Source organism: Crassostrea angulata, chromosome 8 (assembly GCF_025612915.1).
Source record: "Crassostrea angulata isolate pt1a10 chromosome 8, ASM2561291v2, whole genome shotgun sequence".
In the NCBI taxonomy this organism is placed as follows: Eukaryota; Metazoa; Mollusca; class Bivalvia; order Ostreida; family Ostreidae; genus Magallana; species Magallana angulata.
Window position 1 is genome coordinate 57,297,708 of NC_069118.1, and position 20,208 is coordinate 57,317,915.

The window sequence follows — 20,208 nt, forward strand, 5'->3', positions numbered from 1 at the left end:
CAGCAAGAACTGCAAAATACATTACTTATCGAAGGATTTTCATAATTTTTTTTTTGATTTATGTCATTATTCACTTGCGCCAATGCGATTTTTATAGAATGTTTATTGTGTTAGAATACACCCGTCACGTGCTTAAGAAAAATATATGACGTCACAAAAATACATCAAATATAGTGTTGGATGTCACTGTTAATTTATGTATTAAAAATTGTAGAAACTCGCTCGGTTAAAGTATTTTTCGATAATTAAAATAGTATCATTTTTATATATATTTAGCTTCGAACAACCTCAACATAGCCGAGTGCTCTTTGTCGTAATCGAGAAAAAACGGAAAAGTCCGTAGACAATAAAGTAGACAATTAGGTGATTAATTATGGTATAACAATTAGTATGAAAACAAATATAAATGTTAAATCTACCTAGAGACGTATAAATTATTAGTATATAATCAAACGTTCCTGACCTACTGAAAATTAAACAAAGCACGAGCTAAAAATACAATCTAAGTTGTGTAGAACACTACAGCGGAGACATTTTTTTCTTTTACAGTTCAGGGGTGTGTTCTGATTAGCACTGGTGTGAATGCCTGCAGGACTTCTTTTACCCGTGTTTACCAGTCGTGAAACCCTCTGTTAACACATATACACCGGAAGAGATTTAAAAGCAATGGGACTTAATAGTGCGTGCAAATTATTGTCAAAATACTCCTGGTTTTCTTTTTTTCAGATTCTGATACAATTAGTCAAAATCTAACCTGCTATCAATATTAATTTTAATATTCCAAAAGTAATTTAATTAGTAATTGGTCATACATGTACGATACGCAAATGTCCGATTGGATTACATAAACAAAGACATCTTTAAGATACATGTACAGGAGCAAAAAGAATAATTACTTTAAGAGAACTTTTAATAAGTGACTACGGGTAGGACCTTTTCTTATAGGGGAAAGCTAGACCCTAAATGTTTATATTAAAGGTCCGGCCGGACCATTTTACAGGGCGGACCTTAAATGATACGACACCGGTCACACCCGGCGTGTGCTCTTTGTCGTAATCGAGAAAAAACGGAAAAGTCTGTAGACAATTAGGTGATTAATTATGGTATAACAATTAGAATGAAAACATATCAATACAAAGAGTTGCACACGCATTTTTAACGCGTTACTGTGATGACATTTAGATTCAGTCACATACGTGTGTACATTTTTTTAAAAACATATGACATTTTTTTCTGCTTCTCTACTTCTATGCAAAAGCCCAACATCAACATTCGTAAACGTCAATTTGTTTTGCCCTCTACATAATTTCTAAATAATCAAAATATGTGAACACAAATTATTTTATAAACAACACGATCATGTGCATATCAATTGCTGGTGTGTCATTTGTACCTAATTATCTGATTCAACCATTATCCTCCCCATAAATGTTTCAATTTTCAATATTCGGAATCCTTAAGGGCATATACTACAAATCATGCGTAGAAAGTAATTTAAACGTTTCATATTTTTCTGTTTGTATACAAAAACATTTAGGAGAGGATGTGTATGTTATATGCATACTTGTAAAACTTTCTTCTGATAATCCAAGAAGCCAATCTTAAGATTGTAACAAATATTATACAATACTATTAATACTTTGCACGAATATTTTTAACGTGTTACTAGGATGATTGTTAGTTTCAGTCACATACCCATGTACAGAAGTGTGAAATTAAAATGAATCGAACTTGCATTTTTTATGCTTTTCTACCCGTGTAAAAGCACAACATCAAAAAAGTTAAACATATTATTTATTATTTTATAATCATCTATATCATCAAATTATCTTTAAAACAGTTACAGTGACAAGTTCAAGTGCCATTTAACCATGAAATATATAAGGAATAAAGAATTAGTTTTTGAATAGTATGAGGTGATCAAACATGATCAGATCTGGGAAAAGATAAAATCTCTTCCGCTTCATAGCCAAGCAAACCAGGGAAATGTAAATACTGCATATATCATAAGCAAGCGACCGCTTAGTAAAACCTGATGTCTTCAAGAACAAATATTTCTTTTAATATGCACTCTCTATGAATGCATATGTCAGACATCAAATAACTTCAAATTCTTGTTTCTTTCCCAATGCGTCAATCTCACAGTAACGATTTTTAGATATAATCACATGACACTCGTTATCAATTTCAAATACAACTCGGATTGTTTATATTTTTAATTCTGGTCGGAATGAGTTTCAACGACTTGTAAACTGATAAATGTGGACTTATGAACGCGTGAAACCTCCTCTGTGATCCGCTGTCATTAGCAAGACGTTAAACATTATTTTTCAGTAACCCTGTGACTTTAATTTTAAAACGCGTTTTTGAGAATTTTGAATAAATATGAACAAAGAAAATAGAAAATGTAGTAAAATACACGATATCTTTTTTTTCCCTTTCAACTCTTATTGATCTATCATCTGACTATTTTCAAAAGATAATCATAAAGCTCATTTAAACTTAAAAGCAAAGAATATGTTATATTGAAAATGTAAATATCTTAGTAAGATGTATTAGTTAATTCAATCAGGTTATAATTTACTCAAGTACTTGTATAAAAACAAATATATTAAATATAATCCTTCAAATAAGTTTTTTTGACAATTCAAAGAAGTTTAACTCAACAAAATTTGAATATTGAACTTATCCAGCTTTCATTTTAGAATGTTGGTATTTGATAGTATAACACATTATTTAAATTGAAAATAAACACATAAATTGATATTCATTGCTATCACTTGAACTTCACTAGCAATGGCGTCCATTTTAAACCTAAATTTTGAAATAATGACATTAATGGAAAGTTACTGGGTTTCCCAATGGCAATAATATTTGGTTTGCAGGGCTTTTGTTAAATTAAATGCGTCGTACATTAATTTTCTTATCACAAACGACAGCTGGTTTATTTCTAACAATTCAATCATTATTTACACATATATATATTAAAGCTCTAATATATCCTTTAATTTTTATTTTGTATATAAAATCATAAAGCCACATATATACCAAAGAATATGTTCTGCTTGCATTCGCTGGTGTATGTTTGGCTAACAACACAGGCTTGAGGGTTGGAGGACTTGGTGAACTCAGAGACGCCACTCCAAAAACCCAGCATCTCGTGGATTCTGTAAGTACTGTTTCGAACTTAACAAATTATTATTCTTAACTTTTTATGCAAAAGTTGTTGTAGATTTGTATTTATTTTTTTAATATTACCAACAGGTACGAGATGATATCCTTGGCCAGCTTCCCTTGGGATACAACAGGGAGCAGCCATTAAAGCTGACAGCTATCGCGTACAGAGCGCAGATTGTTGGAGGGTACAACTACTATGTAAAGGTAAGTAACACAATATATATGCGCCATCTGTTTCATATTTGGAAATTTTACCGGTAAGGGACATTGATGTTAACCTAACAACAAAACTTTATGACAAACGCCATGACTTTAATTTGTCCATTGTTCATTTTCCTTACTTATGTACCAATATATCTTATATGGCCTGCAAATGAAGTTTTTGTCTCTCGGTTGATTCGGTACGTAAGGGCATGCTCTACGTATGAACAGTTTCTAAGACGAAGCAAGCTTTTGACAAACAAGTTGATAAAACAGGACTATCAAAAGTCTCGATTGAAGTATTTTTTCGTAAGTTTTATGGTGACCCACAAGAATATATATATTTGAATTTCAGCTTCAAGTAGCAGTTTATAAAAAACATTTATAATATATTTTTCAACGTTTCAGATTGGGACAGGATGGGATAGGTACATACACGTAATAATTCACGAAGGTTTTCGTGGGAGTACTCTACTATTAGGCATACAACTAAAGAAAGTTCTATCTGACCCCATTGAAGCCTTCAATTTAACGTTGATTTTGATATCTCAACATTTTCATAATTACTAGACTTTGACCCGTGCGTGCACGGGTTGACATTGCATATCGGTCATTTACGAAATAGGTACATCGACACACCTAAATATTGACATTTACATAACAAAACTTTAAGCTTACAAAAATGCTATTAATTTCACTACACTTTCCTTAGTTTGAATAATCTGTGTCTCGGAAAAGGCCCTCACCACAGTAGAATGCCTCCCTTATACCTGTAATGTAGCAGAAAATTGCAGAATCGCTCCGGAACGATTTTGGAGAAAGTTAAAATGAAGTTGTCTTGAAAATAACGGTCATATTGAAAATAACAGTCATATTTATCACAACAAACCTCTTTGAGACTGCAAATACCTTTTAACTAAAAATTTTAATTCGCAGAATGGAAGAATCCAACACCTTTTCACTCGTACTCGTATTTTCTTTGTCAAACTGGGTCCGTATGACATTATTTATTTTTACGATCTTCACTCTCCTAACAAATAAAATGCAACTTTTTTGCATGTAATCAAATATTTTTTTTGTCATCACGAAGACAAAAGTAAGTAATAATTTGAATTGTATATTTGTTATTTTATACTTTATCTCATAAGAAATCGTTAATATACATGAACAAAATATATAGCAAAAGTCTAAAGGAAATTTACCCGTATTTGTATTATCATTTCTGAGTTTATTCATACAATGTACAGATGTGATATTGTGGATCCCGTTAGCGTGAATGTATTGCGCAAGCGCAATATTCTAAAATCAAAAAAATCCAGGTGATTTCCGGGATTTTTCGAGGAATTTTCGTAGATTATTAATTAACGAAGCTTAACTGAGAAAAAATAGTAACAAATTGGTAATCTTCAAGTACCAATATTGTTTAAAATATATAAAACAAAAGACAGTGATGTTCTGATTTCTCGGTATTTAAGACCAAAAATTCGAGTCTATTATTTTAATATAGTAGTATAGATAATTCATGCTAGCAATGCAGTTTGATTAACATATATTATCTAATTGTTATTTTCCATTTGGTATTTTATATTTGAAAAATAAACGCGAGTAGCCTTTAATTGGGGAAAATTTTCATTGGATAAGTGACATGCATCAAATCCGAATGAAACGTGTAATCTAAAACATTTTTCACTTATAGCATGTTTTTTCTTAATACATTTTTCCAGCAAATAGTAAATAACAATGTCTAATAAATGTTAAATTTATCAGAAGCAGGACTAAACGATTCGAATTCTTCATATGTGGCAGTTTTAGCATAACATATTGATCTTATTAAACTTGAATCATTCATTCATTGGTCTAGACTGTGCTTAGATCAATAACGTTTAAAACATTTTGCAACTATTGCAAAAAAATATTATCCATGAAAGCCCTATTTCTTAATATTAACATCACTTACCTCCGTGTATTTTCATTTAATTTTTAAGAACGACGGACTTATATTGCCTGCGTAGATATATCGCACACCTAAAAGGTATGATTGTTACGAACATCGATTTCTCAATATAACGTCACAATCACAAAAACTCAATGTAAAATCGCTTATAACGACCTTTATAATTGTTCAACGTCATAAATACAAACTGTTATATTGCGTGTAGCGTGCGACCTTGCCATTATTTAAAACATGATGAAATACGCTTTTCAACATTATTTAACATGTACACATATTACTTGGGGATGTCAAAATTCTGAAGTGAGTTTTATATTTAGCTCACGATAATCAAAAGCATCTACATAGATTATTTAACAGAGTTTCAAACCCATTATACAAGTATCATATGTCAATTTGGATAGAAAATCTATTGCAGAACTTTTTGAATAATTATTTTTTCTCTTACAAGAATGCTATCCCCATTATGTTTAATTTAAAAAGAAAAGTTATACACACAATTTTTGTTATGGTCCCTACTAAATATCTTATTCGGTTTTCATGTTATTTTTTGATAAATTTTATATTTTTTGTAACTCTTAAAGGTATATGTGTAATATTTAGAGTTAAATTTTTGACATGCGTTTGAGTAAACACATACATCGTGATTCTTATAATAATTTCGGCCCGAAAAAATGTTATATCTTTAGTTATTTGTCTCTACACTTTGCTACACGTCTGATAAATATTAATGTGATCCGCCGTTTGTTAAGCCGCTGCGCATGAGTGCGGGAAAACCTAGCGTTGAAAACACGATGGAAGAACAGTTTGTTTTCAAATTAGAATCACGTTTTTAATGTCTTAGATTAGATAATTCTTATATCAGATGACACCGAAAGCATTATCATTCCATTATTCATTAATGTAGAATGATATAAATTGCTAATTATGTGTAATAAAGATGAAACACGATTTTATCATCAACGACACGGTAATATGAGTGAATACCCCACCCCACCCCACCCCCACCCCGACGGATGCATGTACTGAGAGTGTTTATTTATTCTTTATTAAAAACGAAATGGAGTACGTACGAACCTGAATAGCAAAACCCCTATAACTTCATGTTAAACTTAAGTTTAATTCGGCTTTAGTTCCTATTCCATCATTCTACTTGGACTCCGATGACAATCTTCCCTTTGGTCTTATCCTTTACAGTCTGTCTCTTGTTTTCGTTTTTTACAAATCTGTCAAACCTAACGGTATATCTATCTTTTTGTCGTCGCCATTGTTGTGATAGACTGAGCGTGGTATCATCTGACCGATTTAAGGCGGGTCAATTCAAATCCTGGATTTACTATCGACTCCATAATAATTATAAAAATTATTTATTTATATCTATATCTTTTTAACCCAAATGCTGTAAACTGGGTAATTTATTGTGAAGATATTTCTTTTTATAACTCATTTAAATAAAAAATTCAATCAAATATTTTTTAGCATGAAAAAATACGCCACACATTGCTTTTATCAAATAAAAGTTTCATAGAAATCATTATCATAGAAGTTTATTGGGTCATTCGTCTTTAACTGCAAAAATACATCATTAGATGTATTTTGAAAAAAGTTGAATTAAAAAATTTATTTTAAAAAAACACTTAAGGACCACAGACCCAACTTCATTTGCGCAGATATATCGCGCAGCTAAAGCGATCGATTGTTAAGAACATCGAAATTTCAATATTACGTCACAAATAGAGGAAATCACCTATGACGCAATATATAGCTGTTCAACGTCATCAATTGCAATGCACATTTCATGAAGCGCGAGTATTTGCTGGCCTTGCTTTAATTTAACATGTTAAAATATGCTTTTCAACATTTTTGATATGCTCAATCTTTAAAGGATCTCAAGTAATGTGGTGAGTTTTATATTATATAGTTCAAGTTATTATATCCATTTGCATAGGTTAATAGTTTACAGAATTTGAGCCAGTGAACAAATTCTATTACATTTCGATTTGCTTCAATTCTCGTATTGAAAATAAAGTAAAACAGCACCTGTGCTTTAGTTTTGAAAAATTTTATCATAGACAAATGTAACGCATACTCTAATAATTGTTTTGGTTCATAAATCAACCTCTAAATAATGTCAAAAAACTTTTTCTTAGAGTTTGCGCAGTACTTCTCATGAAAAATTGAAGAAAAATAACAACAAACCTCACTTTGGCATGTGCCCCTGTTAAAACGAAGTCGATGACATGTTCATTTTTCAACTGATATTAGTTCAACATCATCATATAAGTGTCATATTTGAAATTGAATACAAAATCGATTGCAGAATTTTTTGACATTTATTTTTTTCTCTTACAAGAACGCTTCCCCCATTATATTCAATTGAAAAAGAGAGGTAACACAAACTTTTTTTTGAAATGGTCCCTATTATAAATCTAATTCAATTTTAATGTTATTTTTGATTGATTTTAATATATATATCTAGTTACCCTAAATCATATAAAATTTTCATGAAAATCGCTATTGTAGAAGTGGAGTGGGTCTGTTGTCTTTAATTCAAAATGTTATCATTCTCAATAACCTTGTGTTATTCGGTCATTGTGACCTTGCGCAATACAATTTAGTACGTCATTTCGAAGATAGATATAACTGTTTCAATGTAAAGTTTCATTGAAATAAACCTTGAAATAATTTTTTATCTTGTAAGACTTGGGATCCAAGAATAACTCCAGATGTGTATTAAAATATGTATTAAATGAAAATAATGATGAAAATACAGTATGAAAGTATGACAAAGATGATATATCCGACAGACGGACACACTTGGCTCAAACGACTAACGTTTATCACACGCGGACTCACACGCGGCTTTTCTTAGCTATTCCAAGAACCAGTCAAAACTCACACGCGACTTCTAGTCACACTAAATACGAGATAACACAAGATACACACTTACAATCTCTAGATAGTTTTTGTTCAAGCTTAATCACTTAATTGAAAGGAAATACTGATTAGGCTATAATCACGTTTGTTGACATACACAAAGTTGTGAATGCTCGTTAGTTTGAATTGACTCGATCGAGTAACAGTTGTTCATGTTTTATAACACAAACACTAGCCTAATGATTCGGAGTTTAAGATATTGAATAAGGATGCTTACTGGTGGTGAAATAAAAGTATATGGAGACATTGTATCGGTAAGTTCTTTTATAAAAACACAACCAAAGCTTACTGTTTTCATCCCGTCGTCAGAACAGGATGGACTCTGGCCTTGATCGCTAACGTGGTTTGCAGTTTTATAAACTTTACAATTATGTGTTTTTTTTTCATATTTGTAATCTAAATCTTCGACAAAAACCATTTTAAAGCAATTTTGGTAGTAAATTTAGTAATGTGGAAAATACTGAAAAATCTTCGAAAATAGGTCACAGACGCATTGAAGCTAGGGCTTGTGTTAAAAATAGTTCGGACCGGAAGTATTTGATACAGCATCACCCGTTTGATGAAGCAAAAGTTAATCATACAGGATGTACAACACACGTATGAGAGATATATGAAAGGACATCTTGTAGTTAACATACAATAGGGTTTTTTCTTTACATAATAGAAATTGATAGCTAAAAATATAGCATCTAGTATTCTAATGTTGATCTGATGGCTTTTTTGTAGACATTTCAAGCTCAAGTCTATATTAATTACCACAAAATTTACTACCTTATTTATTCTTTTTTTTAAGTGGCTTTATTATGCAGATGAACATTTACTTGAACTTACAAGTGGCATCCGATTAAACTTTCTTAAAGTATATTTGAATAATCCCGGTAAGTCATTTAAAAATGGAAATTATATAACGCAAGTAACATCCATCCTATAACATGTCACTATCCATTCATTGGCACAACTTACGTCAATGTGTATATTCTCAATTTTTGCTACAGGTATTTATCGCAAACTAACATATCTTACCGTTTGGTAACACTTGATATGAGGTCCATTATATGTTTCCAAATGTTGCCAATCAAATATACAATCTGAAATTCTTTTTAGAAATTTCATGCTAATTCTCCCACTTACCATGTTACATTTTCTTTGTACATTAATCTTTCAGGGATCATTGATACTGCTTTTAGTCTTTATCTGCACTTTTCCAATTCATACCTACGATACTCAGCATACATGATGTCGTAACGCAACGCTGTAAATGACAATAAATACCTGATACATATAACTCCTACACTTAACAAGCTTTAAACAGAAAGTAGTTTTCTGTAAAGCATCTAAACCGTATACTGAAATAAAACTCGATTTCTAATGTTCATTGCATTTATTAAACACTAATTACTTTTAAAATGCTTATCCATAAGATAATCAATTTCAAACAACAATTTAATTGTAGTGGGAAGGGTGGGAAGAGCATGGTCCTTTGCGTAATCGTGACACCATGAGTAAAGTTTGCCGATCCTTGATTCCTATTTCCTCTAACCGTGTATGTGTCTCTGGCATATCCTGTCTATATTCTTTGCCACTAAACATAAGTCGAACTTGCCTTAGTACCATACCCAATCTTTCTGATATAGTCTCTAAAACATGCCTCATTGTGTCCGCCTAAATGTACAAAAAGAACATTATTTTTAAAAGTTATCGATTTTTTTTGAAGATGCCTTTCAAACAAAAAATCTGAAATCACTAAGTGTAGTACTTTGACGTATTGTAAATAAGTAATACCTTTTTTACGTTTAAGGTTTCGGTCTTTCCTGTTAACGTCCTTACAAATATGGTCATGGACATTTTGTTTCCTTTTCATGTAAAAACAAAAAAAAGAAAAGTTTCAAAAGTAGTTACGAATAATGCATCCCTTGAATGATTTTTTTCTAAATGTGTCTTATATATATCATTAAGTTTAAGTATTTTCTGCCTTTTTTACTCTGTGTGTACTTTTTGATATGGTACAAGAAACCAATTAAAATCAAGAAAGCAAAATGTAAAGATTTTATCGATTTCAAACTGATTCAACACTGAAAACTTGTAAGGTTTTATCTGTCTATGTTTTAAGGGAAACATTTTGTCAGTAACCTACGATAAGGGTTGCTAACGAAGTAAGAAACACGGGGAAAATTTGAATCAGCCCTACTCGTTCTGTTCACGATTTGAGTGAAATTGACAATGCCGTGGGTTCAGATATAAGGACATGCTTTTAAAGTTGATCATTATTCATATACCGAAATCTCTAATATCTTTATTATTTCGCAAAATATCACGGAAAAATGTTTCTTTAATTTTTTAACTTGCATCAAATGACATATCATTTCAATAATTTTCTGAGATTTTGTTGTTCATGATAAATTTGTAGAAAAGGCAAAATGTAAAACTAAATGTAATGCTTCCAAAGGAACCGCGGTGGTGGTGATCTACACTTGTTCTGCACTCTATCTCTTAACACAATATTCGTATAATACTTTCTGTCTACTTTGAAATCGTTTTGCAATAACAGGCTGCCTTGTCTTTTTAGACAACCACATCTTATAAATTTTCCTCTGAGGTTAATAATAATGTAGCTATGTTTCATCGGCTGTAACCGTTTCTGATAAACGTCGTCCATTGCCATTATTTTAGACTTTAAATAGTTTTTAGCTAACCTGAGCCAAAGGCTCAAGTGAGCTTTTCTGATCACAATTTGTCCGTTGTCTGTCGTTGTCGTTGTCGTCGTTGCCGTCGTCATTGTTGTTAACTTTTCACATTTTCATCTTCTTCGCAAGAACCACTGGGCAGATTTCAACCAAATTTGGCACATATCACCAATAGGTGAAGGGGATTCAAGTTTGTTCAAATGAAGGGGCACGCCCTCTTTAAAGGGGAGATAATTGAGAATTATTGAAAATTTGTTAGTATTTTTCAAAAATCTTCGTCTCAAAAACTATTCGGCCTGAAAAGCTCAAATTAAAATGGAAGCATCCTCATGTAGTGTAGATATCAAGTTTGTTCAAATCATAGTCCCTGGGGGTAGGGTGGGCCACAATGGGGGATCAAGTTTTACATAGGAATATATAGAGAAAATCTTCAAAAATCTTCTTCTCCAAAACTGTTAGGCCAGAAAAGCTCAAATTAAAGAAAGTGGAAGCATCCTCAGGTAGTGTGGATTCAAGTCTGTTCAAATCATGGTCCCCGGGAGTAAGGTGGGGCCACAATTGGGAGATTTATTTTTATACAAGAATATATAGAGAAAATTTTTTTAAAAAATTCTTTTAAAAACTATTTGGCCAAGAAAGCTCAAATTGGCGTGTAACCATCTTTAGATAAAGTAGATATCAAGTTTGTTCAAATCATAGTCCCTGGGTGTAGGGTGGAGCCACAATTGGGGGATCAAGTTTTACATAGGAATATATAAAGAAAATCTTTATAAAAACTGATGAAATACCAACTAAATTTGATATTTGTTTCATGGTTAATCGACCATCTTTAGTAATAATATCGGTTATTTTTTATAAGTATTGAAGCCGTGCGAGATGCTCGAGGACGTTGCTTATCCTTTAGGTCTGGTAAACTTTTTTTTTAAATTTGCTAACACACCTCTTAATCTGTCTGAATGACATAAACTTGATTCCATACCTTTCATATATTTGAACATCGATAAAAATAAAACTAGTAAATAAATTTAATATCAAAATGTGGCAGCCGGGGTTTGTGATATGACTGATGTATATCTTGGATTCATAAAGTTGTATTTATTCAAAAATCAATTGACCAGTTACATATATCAATACAAATGGAAAATACTTGTTTATGCAAAATAAATTAAGAAATTATATCTAAAATATTAAAATGTCCTTATTTCGTTACAATACAATTAAATATGAAACTGCTAATGCTTAAAACAAGACAAAACAACTAATGCGGTGTGTTTACTATTATTGAGTGTGAGTAACTTATAAAAAGACTGAATGAAGCTATAGGGCTTAACGTTAAGTTTACGAAAAATTCACCTGAAAAATTGTGAATGCTCTTATCACACGAATTTCACGTGAAATGAGCGTGATTTTCATGTAAGGAACAATTGCATGTGAAATATAAATCAACAATAGATTTAATTTAAATAATCAACTTATCAAATAAAAGCTGTATTGTATTGTTACGCACAGTTAAAACATTACAAACCTTTACACCTTCCACCAAAAATGACGACAAAGTCCCTATGGTTTACAACTCCTGGTTAGGGGCGTAGTTAGGTAAACTTATGGTGCGCTTGCCATGTTAGAACGCACATTAGATGTATGGTTCAAATAATGAGGAAGATGTCAATTTCCTGTTTGGTCGAAACGCAATAAACCATTTGTGTGTGCACGAAATAAAAAAAAAACATGTTTGAATTTATAATAGCAAAACTTGGATGTTACGGTTTCCTCCCCATCTTAAAACTAACTTGACCAGAGTCCCCCGGCTGTTTGAACTATGACCGAGGTTTCATTATAGTCAGACAAAAGTGATTTTAGTCAAACCACGGCGACTGTAGATTGTGATTGATCTCCGTCCTGATAACGCATACACGGGCTACCCCATTTGACAAGCTTTAGAACGAAAGTAAATTTCTTCGAAATATTGAAGAGAAACTAAATCGTTTTTATTTGTTTATAGCTATGAATATACGAGTTTGTCTAACAGAATTCAATGAAATAAGTGTGATGATATAGTATTGCTTCTTGATTTTCATCGCAGCCAAAACATACCCAAAACTGATAACTGGGTAGTTTTTTCTTCAATATCGCAATAGAGGGACATATTGTGCCAGCTAGACTTTGCGCGCATATTTAGAAACACGGGAAAACATTTTAAATAGTCTTTCTTGTTCTTACGACAAAACGATTGACCTTTTCGCTACCGTGTGTCTATAATCAGAGTTAAAATTATCGTTTCTCCCATACCAATGATATATATTATAAGATATATATTTTGTTAAAAAATTGGTTACACAACATTACGTTTCATATAATCAATATTCTGATGTTTGAATGATTTTTAATGCTCTTTTATTAACTTTCTTAATTCAATCTTCACTACAGCTAGAACATTTCAAGAATGTTATATACTATTTAGTACTTCATGTTGATAATAAGAAAACGAAGAACTACTTCTAAACAGTGAAGGCGCTGTCACACCAAGCTGCGTCCCCACGCGTATTCACGGCATTGTAAAATTCATGGAATCGCCGTAGGATCGCAAGGAAAATTAAGAAAAAATGTACCGTTTAATTTGAAAATTTTACAAGTGGAGTCGTCACGGCGTTCTTACGGCGACCGATGCGTTCTTACGGAGCTCCCACGGCGTGTAACTGCGTTTCCACGGAGTTCTACTTGGCGATTAACTGCGCTCTCGCTGAGTCTCCGCCGCGCGCTCATGGCGTGTTCGGAGATTTTACCGCGCGACCGCGGCGTGCTCTGCGCGCTGACTGCGTGCACAATATTAATTTGTACAATTGTATGGGAAACAAACAAGAATTTACAACTAGTAAACAAATGATTAAAAAATTGTTTTGATTTTATAAAAAGATACATTGGTATATTGAAACATAGTTACTTCTTAACAATTTGTGAAGGACTAGGATTAAACTTTTAGTAGTCAGGTCTACAAATAAATCCGTTATTAGTTGTTAGAAAACATAGAAAATATTTGAAAACATCAGAACCAAATGGTATGTATTCCATCTACGTCCATTGATAGGTCTTAGAATATTAGCAAATTCTACTTTTTACATAGTCATCTACATCCAGTTTGATAATTATTACATCTCTTGCTATGTACAACAGCCATTTTTCGAGGTTTTGTGGTCTTGATGACAACGCAGTAGAAAAACCGTGGGAGCGCGGTATAAACGCAGAAGAAACGTCACGAGAGCGCGATGAACGCAGCAACAGCTCTTTGGGTCGCTGTGTGAACGCAGCCAAATGGAAAGCAACTTGTTCAAACGCTGTGGAGCGCAATAGAGACGCAGTGAGATTTCAAAGGACTCCGTGAGGTCTCCGTGCAAGCGCAATTGACTTAAAACTGCGTCTACACTGCGATTAGCTGCGTTCCTTGAGCGCGCCGATGGAGCTCTCGTGGCGCTGTTGGAGATCTTACGGCGCTGTCACGGCGACCTCACTACGCTTTTATGGCGTGTTTATCAGAACGCCGAGCCACGGCGCGTACTTTGTGCATGTTCAAAGTGCGCGCCGTCGCATGGCGTTCTTCAATGTTCAAGGCGATCCCACCGCGATGGACGCAGATGCCGTTGCGTTCTTACGGCGCTCTAGGAGACTTTACTGCGTTTACCTTGGCGTTTTACATTATTTAAGGACACAGCGGTATCGCCGTGAGGACGCAGCTCCGGTGTGACAGGGGTTTAACAATCAACTAATATGGGAATTTTTTTAACCTTTATGTTTACACTTTTTAAAAATTTTGTAAATGTTTTTTACAACTAAGACAATCTATCTCAAATCACCCGTTTCTAATTAAATAATTAAGCACTTTCGAAGCGGCGCCAAGTACATTTAGTAATTACTGTCAACAGATGGTCAGTTGGAATACATCCATTGTTTAAGAACGTGTATATATAAGCATCATTATTTCATCGATCGAATCTACACTATTACTTATTAGGTTAGTTACTGACTCACTACGGAAATACATTGGGTTGATCAATTTCATAGATGGCGAGGCGAAGCCGAGCCGTCTATGAGATTGATCAACCCAATACATTTCCGTAGTGAGTCAGTAACTAACCTAATAAGTGTTTTGTTTTCCCGAGGACAATCAAGCGACATATTTATTCACAAATAGCGATGATCTACGCAAAGCCATGTACATACAAGATGCCTTACATTTCGTCCAATTTAACTCATTTAAACTCTTTTAAATTTTCAATCTCACCTTTCAAATACTCTTTAAAAATCTTTGCTTCACCCATGTTTACTTACAATGTTTTGTTGCTATTCAGTTTTAATTGTTTTCTCCCTTTCCTCAGCAGAGATTTGAGCAAATTTCGACGCTGCCATTTTGTTCTGCTCCAGACAAAACAATGTGACGTCAATATTCTAAGCTACTCCAATTTTAAAGAATTTCAAAGGGCATCTACTCCAAATACTTTATTAAATAATATGAAATGTCGAAATTAGTAAGCGAAGCGTCGGCCAATGACTGCCATGATGCCTAATATTATTTCTCACCGAACAAATATAGAGATATATGAGGCAATCACGTGCTATGTTTAAACCAATGAAAGTGTGACCTTTCAATCCAAGGGAAAACAAAAAAGTTTATTATGTACACAAGCATGCACACCTTTATATTTGTGTGGTTATGCTGTCCATTTCCTGTTTGGTCGAAAGCAGACATTACGGACTTGCTGGAAGACTAGTTAGAACCAAACATCTCACCCCAGCAACCCACCGACTTGTGGAATCCATGGGCAGCATAAGAATAAAATTGGGTTAATGAATAATATCATGGTTGTAGAGTAGTCAGCTTCCTCTGGGCTACGACAGGTTGCAGCCCTTACAGCTCACCACAATCTCTTACAGAGAACTGGTTATCGCTTCATCATGGTAGGAACACTAATATGATACAAGATTTTTTTAACATTAAAATAATCTGCCTATTACTTTAAACAAATGAAAAAGAGAAAACTCATTTTAAAATATTTTTTTTCGTTGTTCACGAATTTAGATACCGAATGTTGATGTACAAATCATAAATATACTGAAATAAATGTTCGCCATTCCATCTTCTTACATAATTTCCGTCCATTTTGTTTCAGGTTGAGACCGGATTTGACAGATACTAGTACATCTACTTCAAAATCTTGGAGGTAATACTTCTTCTACCAGTGAACAGTTGCAAATGTTTCTCCAAGACCCTATTGAATATTTCTAAACAAGTCTTAAAATACAATTTACAGCTGTGCTTATATATGCAAAACATAAAGCTATACAATTTCAGTATCTTTTTGTTTATAATGAATTTAAGAAACACGGACCTCTGGGTTTTCTACATTACTCGACAAATGGATTTTGATAGTTTTAAAAAATATATAAATGGTTAACCATAATGATGAAATAAAAATAAAATCAACTGTTTCACGAACATACTCTGGCAAGGTTTTAGATGGTATAAAACAAATGACGTTGAATTGATAATAGCCATTACGTCAGACTAAATAACATTGCACTATTTTAATTTGTTATACAAAATCAGGTGTAACAATTTGTTATACAAAATCGTGTGTAACATAGTTAAAGTACATTACTGGTGAATTACTCATGGAAATGAAACTTACTTTCATATTTTAAAAAAAATTAAAGATTAAAAAAAAACTGCTTCGTTTTTCGATCTATTCTAATCAATGTTAAATCATAGAGGGTCAAAATATGAAAATTTATATTGTAATTATCTAAACTATTAAAGCCATAAACTCACATTTTCTTCAAAATATCTCACAAATTTGCATTTATATATTGTCGGTATGTGATTTGTCCCTACTTATCACCTACAGTTATTGTTAACATCGCGAATGAATACGGTAACCTTGAAGGCATACAATACAAGTCATGTGCTAATATAGAGAATTACACGTCTCATTATTTTCTGTTTTGCATACAAACACATTCGTGAAAACATATGAATATGTTCAAAATTCCCGCTGTTCAAATATTCCAAACGAAAAAAAAATAGTTAAGGTACTGGAACATTTTTATAACAGTCATCATCAACAGTGTCAAAATAATATTAATATAAATTGTTTTATTGTTATAGGCAGCAAATTACCGTTTACCAAGAAGTGTTCATACTTGTTTGACTTTTTAAAAAATAAAAGTTAAACCAATAATTTTATTTATTATATAAGTATCATCTTTTTTCTATTCTGAGAACGAATCAAATACGATTATTGTTTTTCGAACATATCCAGAGTATGTCGAATAAACATGAATAAACAAAGAATGAAGACAATTTAGTGGTATACACAGAATCTTAAATAAATTACCTCTCAGTGATTATTTGATTATGTGTCTATCTTTAATAACAAATTATAAGGTACATTTTAAAAAAGCCTTTTATATTCCATACAAAGATATGCCGAAATCGTAAAGGTATGAGGTATATTTGCTCACTTCAATTGGGCTGTTATCTACTTATCTACTGAATGAAATGAAAAATACATTAACATCCAATTGCATCGTTTTAATAAGTGTATATCTAATTTCAACAACAGAATACATTATTTATATTAAGATTGACAGTAACACGCAAAATGATATTCAGGCTTACAATAGAACTTTATTAGCAATGTCGTTTCCCAATATAATTTCGACTGCTACACGTTCATCAAATGATATATTTCGTACTTTACTTCACTTATCAAAAACAACAGCTGCTACATTACTAACGATCTCATTATTATTTCATGGGCTATATATAAGGTCCAATATCTCATTAAAACTTCACAAAGTATTTGACTTTACAAAAGCAACATGTATACTATAACATTTGCGATGCTTGCGTTCTTTTGTGCTTATTTGGCGGATAACACAATAGGCTTTAGGTTTGGAGGTCTAAGTAAACTTCAAGATGCCACCCCCCAAACCCAGCAGCTCGTGGATTCCGTTAGTATTCTTTTCTCTTTTTTTCTTTTGATTTTAAACAAATTAGTCTCTTCAATTTTCCAATGCAAAGGTGAAAGTAAATTTTTATATAACAACAGGTGCGAGATGATATTATTGGACAACTTCCACTAGGATACGACAGGGAGCAGCCGTTACAACTGAAATCTATCTCGTATAGAAAACAAATGGTTGGAGGGTATAATTACTTTATAAAGGTAGGCAGTACCATACATGGTGAACTAAAATAATGTCATATATTTCACATCGTAAGAATATTTATAAGAAAAGACATTTGAAAAATATATTTTTTAATTTCTAATTGCAGAGGCAATTTATTGATTTTTGAGATGGTTCACGGTTTGTTATTGTCATTTTTTCACTTCAAGACTTAGATTTTTTAATAATTTATTGTTCAACGTTTTAGATTGAGACAGGGTGGGACAGGTACATCCACGTTATAATCCACGAGAACCTTCGCGGGAGAACTTTACTAACAGGCATAGAGCTACAGAAATCCTTGTCTGACCCCATTGAAGCTTTCGATATAAACGTCAATTTTGATACCTCATTTTTTTCACGATGATTATTCATGATAGCAATAAAGTTGAATTAATATAAATTATCAAATCATTATTATTATTTTTTTTTTTTTTGTATTTTAGGTTTAAAAACACACCCAAACGCATTTTGAATTAATTAAAACCGAAAAATAACTTTTCATTTGAAAACTAGTTTTACTTATTGTACTTTTTGATCTAGTGGCCAACAATAGTTGGATGTTTATATCAAATGTTTCTTCTATGTTAATCGTGGCTAAAAGACTCCATTTTTGAATACAGCAATTATTATTCAACATATGAAGCTAAGTAAAAAAAACTGGAATTATTATCACAATGGTTGATATAAACAGTAACGAAAAAACATAAATCTGAAACAGTTTCCGCCAACTCCTGCAAACGTTTTTACTTTTACAGCTTCATTTCTAAAAGTTGACAAAATACATATAAAATAATTGTGTTAAAGTTAATGAAAAACATAGAAATGTTAAAAACATTTCCAAAACCGTTGAAAATAATTCCGTTAAAAAAAAAAATCATTAATAAGGATTGATTTACATGATCAACCACTTTATAAAATCAAATATTTACATTCTACTGTGTTTTTCCATTAAATTCCGTGATGTTTAAATGCCCCTAAATGCAACAAGTAGTCAAAAGTCAAATTGACGAGTTTTATTATGACGTCACAAACGTTGAACGCTGTAAACTGCAACGTCACAAGCGAAAAATCAAAGTTCACGCTTGTGGCTGTTACTGTGGCTCTTCCATTAATATTAACTTACCCTTAGGATAAGATAGGAATTTTAAGGTATGAATCACATTTGCAGACAAGGCAAGAAGTTAAAAAAAATGTAAATATAAGCATTAAATCATGATTTTTTGAAGTATACACTCTCATAACTGCAGCGGTGTGTGCATACAAATTTTCATAACGCGCTAACGCGCGTTACTCAATTTGTATGCACACACCGCTGCAGTTATGAGAGTGTATACTTCAAAAAATCATGATTCAATATTTTACGAATGATGTTGACAAATGTCGGGAAAGTATATGCATTATTTTGCTAACATTTACTAAGTTTGAGTATTTCCGCTTCGATTTTTTTTTTGGTGATTCAGTGTCTTAAAAAACTCACAGGCTGACATCTACATGATTCTGCTCTAACTAGTTTATTGATCTTTAGAAACGTGTACCATCTAAACATAATCATGGACTGCATGGATATATATATATATATATATATATATATATATATATATATATATATATATATATATATATATATAAGAAAACACGAAAAACGTTCAATATAGCTTCAGCGCTTTCATTTTAAAATCTTCAGAAGCTATATAATGGTAACATAGGAACGTGACGTCAAAAAACTTGAACGTTGAACGGCAATGTCTTTTATGACGTCATAGCTAGATTTAGCGGAAAAAATATAATTTGCAACATAGTAGATAACATACAATTCAATACATTATTATTACAAACAGTTCAATTTGGGTTTAAAAATACGGATGAAAAGTTTTTCTTTTTCTCTTCTTTGCACATTACTGTCACTCAACAGTTTGTAAAATGGAAATATTTTAAACTGTTTATTACTGCAAGTGTCCAAATGCTCTCTTAACGGTATCTGTCGATATCCCGGGGTGTTTATGTGTTGTTTATGTACACGCACACGGGCCCGAA

The 20,208-nt window shown here is 32.3% G+C and overlaps 1 protein-coding gene and 1 long non-coding RNA gene across 2 annotated transcripts; one reads left to right on the top strand and one right to left on the bottom strand.

The window, feature by feature from the left end:
* Positions 1-1,911: 1,911 nt before the first annotated feature.
* On the top strand, positions 1,912-18,649 carry LOC128161132 (uncharacterized). The gene is made up of 7 exons (XM_052824366.1): positions 1,912-1,916; positions 3,037-3,169; positions 3,265-3,381; positions 3,787-3,911; positions 7,224-7,227; positions 18,054-18,170; positions 18,380-18,649. The coding sequence occupies exons 1-7, from the start codon at positions 1,912-1,914 to the stop codon at positions 18,536-18,538; spliced, it is 660 nt and encodes a 219-aa protein (XP_052680326.1). The 3' UTR covers positions 18,539-18,649.
* On the bottom strand, positions 9,651-12,792 carry LOC128160502 (uncharacterized). The gene is made up of 3 exons (XR_008240294.1): positions 12,476-12,792; positions 10,049-10,119; positions 9,651-9,928 (listed from the first exon to the last, which is right to left on the bottom strand). It is a non-coding gene; the product is annotated as an uncharacterized LOC128160502 (long non-coding RNA).
* Positions 18,650-20,208: the final 1,559 nt, after the last annotated feature.